Source organism: Drosophila subobscura, chromosome O, assembly GCF_008121235.1.
Source record: "Drosophila subobscura isolate 14011-0131.10 chromosome O, UCBerk_Dsub_1.0, whole genome shotgun sequence".
Taxonomy (NCBI): domain Eukaryota; kingdom Metazoa; phylum Arthropoda; class Insecta; order Diptera; family Drosophilidae; genus Drosophila; species Drosophila subobscura.
This window is the reverse complement of record NC_048533.1, coordinates 8,870,661-8,876,109: the sequence shown is the minus strand read 5'-3', so window position 1 is coordinate 8,876,109 and position 5,449 is coordinate 8,870,661. Positions and strand designations below refer to the sequence as shown.

At 43.0% G+C, this 5,449-nt stretch overlaps 1 protein-coding gene across 1 annotated transcript; it reads right to left on the bottom strand.

Annotated features, from left to right (window-relative positions):
• Window positions 1-442: 442 nt before the first annotated feature.
• Window positions 443-3,829, bottom strand: LOC117896096 (zinc transporter ZIP1). Its single transcript, XM_034804147.1, has 2 exons — window positions 1,502-3,829; window positions 443-757 (listed from the first exon to the last, which is right to left on the bottom strand). The coding sequence occupies exons 1-2, from the start codon at window positions 2,748-2,750 to the stop codon at window positions 516-518; spliced, it is 1,491 nt and encodes a 496-aa protein (XP_034660038.1). The 5' UTR covers window positions 2,751-3,829; the 3' UTR covers window positions 443-515.
• Window positions 3,830-5,449: the final 1,620 nt, after the last annotated feature.

The following is a 5,449-nucleotide window of genomic DNA, read 5'->3' as shown; positions in this document are numbered from 1 at the left end:
AAGTATTGATTGATTTATTGCTATTTTTTAGGCACCTATAAATTCGTTCAACTATTTCATTTTCAATAAATTACTACGACACTAATGGATCCTCCTAAGGCAGGAAAAACTTTCATGTGTTTACTCGTAATTTAGAAAAAGTCACCAGCCAAAAACGTCATAAAGTTTACACCATTGTGCTAATTGTTGTCAAATTGGGACTAATAATTCGAAATGTGTGGATTGAATTGGAATGATTTGATAGGTCGAAAGACACGTCGTCTTTGTGTGACAAACTTTGATGTTTGTTCAAGAAAATCCAGGCAAACAAATCAAGTTTTTCGATTGAAATTGAATTCCATCGAAAGTTTTCCTTCAAAAGATCATCCTTTGGGTGGTTCTACCATCTCCTTTTTAGTTTGAAATCTCAAAGATATATTCGTAAATATTTAAAAAAAATGTACATGCTCTTTATTTTCTAGATAAATATATAAAAATTATAAATATATCAAACATGCTGCTAGGCAGCTTATGTCCTAAGTGTCCTTCTTGGCTTCAAGCAGTTTTTGGGTCACCTGCCGCAGGACCTGCAGCTGCTGCTCGTAATTGTGGACAGCGGCCAGCTCCTCGGCATGATTGTGATGTGGTGGCAGGTGGGCGTGATCATGATCGTGTGAGTGACCGCCCGAACCCGACCTGGTCTCAGTCTCATGGTGATCATCCGTGCTGCCCGAGCAGCTGCTGTGGCTATGGCTGTGTCCGTGTCCCCCACTGGCACCTGGAAAAAGGAAGGGAAGGTATTATCATTAACTGACCAATCTCAAACTTGAAGAAAAGCTGAAAAGTGTGTCGACTGTTATCTGAGGAACCCAATTTCTGCCCTGATAGAAAACCGATTAGCGATCAGTTTCGGAAGTAGTAGCTAAATGACGACGAGTACAAAGCCAAAGCAAACTGCAGGCCTATGCCATAAACAATTACCCTTCGCAATATGATTTATGGGCGCTTCGATGGCCCCCGCCCTTATCTACTGTAACAATATTTACGTATCCAACTTATAATGAACTTGTGCACATATTCCAGTTCGAACTAATCTCACAACCTGCTGCCATAAAATTGTACGTGTAAATATATCTGTGGCTCATCTGTTGGGTTGGGTGAAGGGTTGTCGTTGTTGGTGTGGTTTTGATCTCTCCTCGGGTACTTTTTTCCATGGGCAACCCCCTCGTTTCGATTGGATGAGAGATGATGACTTCACAGCTGTGCGGGAATTTTTTGATCCCCCTGCTTGCCAGACAAACAGAGAGACGTGTGTTCGATATGCAAAATAAACCGCAGCAAGGTCTGTTACAAGGCCAACCACGCAGCGGCCGATAAATCGTATGGCAGAGTTGTCTAGAACCTGTTCCCTAAGCGCCCAAATCGATTCCGGTTGAAGAATAACACTTGACATCTCATCTGACGGGCGGGACTACTAATTACCACTCGATCGTGGGATGGGGATTATATGGGAGATACTCACTGAGCTGCTGGAGGCCGAACATGACGAGGAAGCCCACAAAGAGCGCCAGGTAGGCACGCAGTCCGGATCGGTTCTTGGACAGAATCTCGAAGAACACCACATAGATGAGTGTGCCGCAGGCAAAGCCCTGCAGAATGGCCGACACCAGATTGGGACCCGTCTCCTGGCCATTGCTGATCAAGATACCGATGCCGATGCCCAGGGGACTCACAACGGCGAATGTCAGCACGTACAGGATGGCCAACGTGAGGCGGGTGCGGGCCACAATCAGCTCCACGCCCACACAGAAGGCCAGCACAAGCTTGTGGGCGGACACGGCACCGAACATGAACCACACGGAGCTGGCGGAGCTCTCCAGGCCAATGGCCATGCCCTCGAACAGTTCGTGGAGGGACAGTGCCGAGACAATGAAGAGTCCGCGCAGGGAGGAGGTCAGCATGTCCGCCGAGGAGGCATCGTCCATCACGACGGGTAAATGGCTGTGTCCGTGTCCGTGGCCATGGCTGTGGCTGTGGCTATGATGGTGCATGTGGCTGTCATGGGGCAGAGCCTGCTGCTGCTTGGCCCCAAACTTCTGTTGCTCGAGATCGTTTTGCAGGAGATTCTGCACTGAGAGGGTTCCCATCTCGGATGGCGCATTGCTACCTCCATTTTCTGTTGGTGCACTGGGCTCGTTCGCCTTGAGCAGATGGCTGTTGCGGATGCTGTGGCCACGCTCGAAGGCCGCTCCCGCCGGATCCTGCTGGTGCCTGTCCACATACGTGTGCATGGCCTCCTCGATGAAGTACATCAGAAAGAAGCCGCAGCACATGAGAAGCTCTGCCAGCGGGAAGGTGAGCTCTCCAATGACGCCGCACTCCTGAAGTTGCTCCACAACCTCCTGGACTTCTGGCAACAAATGCAGGAAGGTGGTGGCCAGCAGCACTCCTCCGCCAAAGTAAAGGAGGCACTTGACCACTGTCGCCGATCGGGCATTTGTCTGGTTCTCCGTCCAGTGGTAGCATCGATTGAGCAGGAAGGGTATGGATCCGCAGATGGTGCTGGCAAAGCAGAGCACCACCATTGCGGTTACCTTGGCTATCAGCACTCCGCTCGTGTCATCGTCGTGGTCGTGGTCGTGCTCGTGCTCGTGCTCATCATCGTGCTCGTGCTCGTGATCATCCTCGTCGTGACGAGCCGTCCAGTGGCTGTTGCTTCCATCAATTTGCAGGAAGCATTTCAGAAAATTATTCACTTGCGTTTGATTCATTTTCGCGGCTTCTTTTGTATTGATTTCGTATTGTTTGACTTTTCAGCTGTCCGGAACCCACAACTCTTCGCTCTGCGCTCGTCTCTCTGCTCTCCTCCGGTCTGGCCTCTTCTAGACGTTCAGTTCTCTTGGCTTAAATTCGCCCAGCAGCAGCGGTGGTAGCGGTTCTGTGCTCGGAATGTCAATGTTGGGTTGGGTTGTGGTTTACCATTTAGTTGTTTACACTTCGACTCTAATTGAAACTTCTTCAGTTGCAGTTGCAGTTGCAGTTGCATGCCGCTTCGACCTGTACTGACTTGACTTTTCTTTCACTTTTCGTGCTAGTGGGAAACTTTTCCTTTACAGCATTTGAATAAACTACTTTGAAAGGGGGCTTATTGGCTGGTTGAACTGCTTTTCTTTGAGTCGCAGAGGTGTGTTGTTTAACGCTTCAAGCAGTCTCGCCGACTGTTTTGTTGGACTGTCGTTGGATGGGGAGGGAGTCAAGTTTTGGTAGTTCATTTGAAGCTTTCTTGCGCGCCGCCTCTCTCTCTCTCTCCCTCTCTCTGTAGCTCCAGCAGACGTGAGCAGCAGGTTAAACAGTTAATAAAACACTCTTAAAGCTCTCACTGCTCACTGCTGGCGCTCTTTTTGCCGATCTCTACCCGCTCCATCTCGAACGTTCACCTGTTGAATGTTGCCGTTGTTTCTCCGTAATGATAATAATTGTCTTGGGCTCAGCATAAAACACACATACACAGCATACACACACACACTCACACACACACAGTGACTCATTGCCGATTGGCACAATGCACAAAGGCCAGATGGAGCTTGAGTTCGCGCCCGCGCCCGCGCCCGATTGAGTAATTGCATCCGTTCACTTTGTCTAGCAATAGCATTAAAAGGCGCCTGACCTTAGCCAAGATTTAGGATCAATTGAGCTGAACGCGACTTTTACTTCAAGCCAACGGCAAGCAATAACAACAACTGCTGCTTACAGTTTACAGCTTTGCGGCGGAAATTAAAGCTCTGCGGTTGCTGTCCCGGCTATGTCGGCTCGCTCGTGTAAGTCTAACGGTAATTATGTATGTTCAACTGAAGGTAGTCGTGTGGCTGTTTGTAATTAATGTGTCAACTAGTTGTGGGAAGTAACTGTATTTGTAATTATTTGTCAGGTAGAAATTTGTAAAAAAACAAAAAAAATATTTAAGTTACTTAACTGCGCAACGGTTTTATTGACTTGTGAAACCTTATCTACATCGCAATTTGGTGTACAGCTAAAATGGAATGGAAACAAAAGCTGATGTCCAGATATCTGTCATATTAGGAGTTTGGGTCGTTCCTTTGATGTTTTGTGCCTGCATTAGGATATAATCATTGGGAGTCCCAAACCCTCATACCCATACCTACATATGTATGTAGAACAAACAAATAAGAGCATCTTTCCTACCTCACTAAAACAAAGTGGACAAGTTCACGGATCAGATTAAAGCGTGGACAAACCGTGAGCTGTTTGTTAGAGATCGCATGATCCATAAATTAGGATAATCAACGATCAACGTGATTGGTCTAATTCTTTTGTTTTCTACGGCGAATGGCCCAGCTAATTAATCATAAGTTCAATCTTATACAATACAGTTGTATTTCCATTAATTAGCTTAAGTATCTTTATACAAAAAAATCAGTCAAAAGACACGCATTTTTCAATAATTTCTCATTTATTTTGTTCTCATTTTTTCGCTTGTTTTTTGTTTAATTTTTTACGGTCTTTTTTGTTGTTTGTTTCTCCATGTTATTTGCTTACATTTTTTATGTTATTTTCTTGTTGTTTTTGCTGTTGTTGTCATACTTATAAATTAGTAATAAATCATTTTTTATACAATATTTTCTTTTGTTCTTTCGCTTTCTTACGAAATGTTGATGCTGAGATAACAATTCGGTTTGGAAAATTTGCTTTACATTTTGTTAATTTCCGTTTGCATTATGTATTTTCTCTTCAATACTCTTGTTTTAAAACTGCTTTGCCGCAGTTAACAATGTTAACTGCTTTACCTGCAATTATCAAAGGCTTGCGTGCAATGCTTGCTAGCCAACCGTTAAACGCTTTTTTGTTTCTTTGTGTGTGTTGTTCTCTTCGCTCCGCCAGCACTGCTTCGTTCTGGCCTTCACGGCTTGGTGTAAGTGTGGTCGCAAATATATGTTAATTTCTTTTTTTCTTGAATATATGTAAATCAATGAATGTTTTATGTTTTCTTTCCTTTCTTTTATCAACATTTAAAGTACATTATTTATGTATAATCTGTTATGATTTACTTTAGTTATGTATATATATATTTATATGTATAAACTAGTGCGAATTTTCTTGTTCTGCTTGACTGCTTTCTTTTTCATATTTTATTTTTTAGAAATATTCACTTTAGCATAATTTGTTTATCTTTAATATTTCATATATAATACAAATGATTTTCATTTACCTATACAAGAAATTTGGATTAATTTTATATACTATTTGCAATGTTTTATTCATGTAAAATTTGAAATTTGATTTTCTGTTAGTTCTTTTTTTTTTTTGGTTTTCGTTTTTCATTGCTAGAAAGATTGCAAAAAACACTAAGTTTGCTTTGTTGTAAAGTTAACACTATTTTTATTTTATGGTGTATGTATATTTGTAATAAGTATAAAAAATTTGTTTAAAATATATATATATATATTTTGTT

Bases quoted from the DNA above. Each gene is read 5' to 3' on its own strand.
- LOC117896096 (XM_034804147.1), bottom strand. From the start codon at position 2,750: ATGAATCAAACGCAAGTGAATAATTTTCTGAAATGCTTCCTGCAAATT. The intron at 758-1,501 runs GTGAGTATCTCC...TCCTTTTTCCAG, and splicing joins GTTCGGCCTCCAGCAGCTCA to GTGCCAGTGGGGGACACGGA.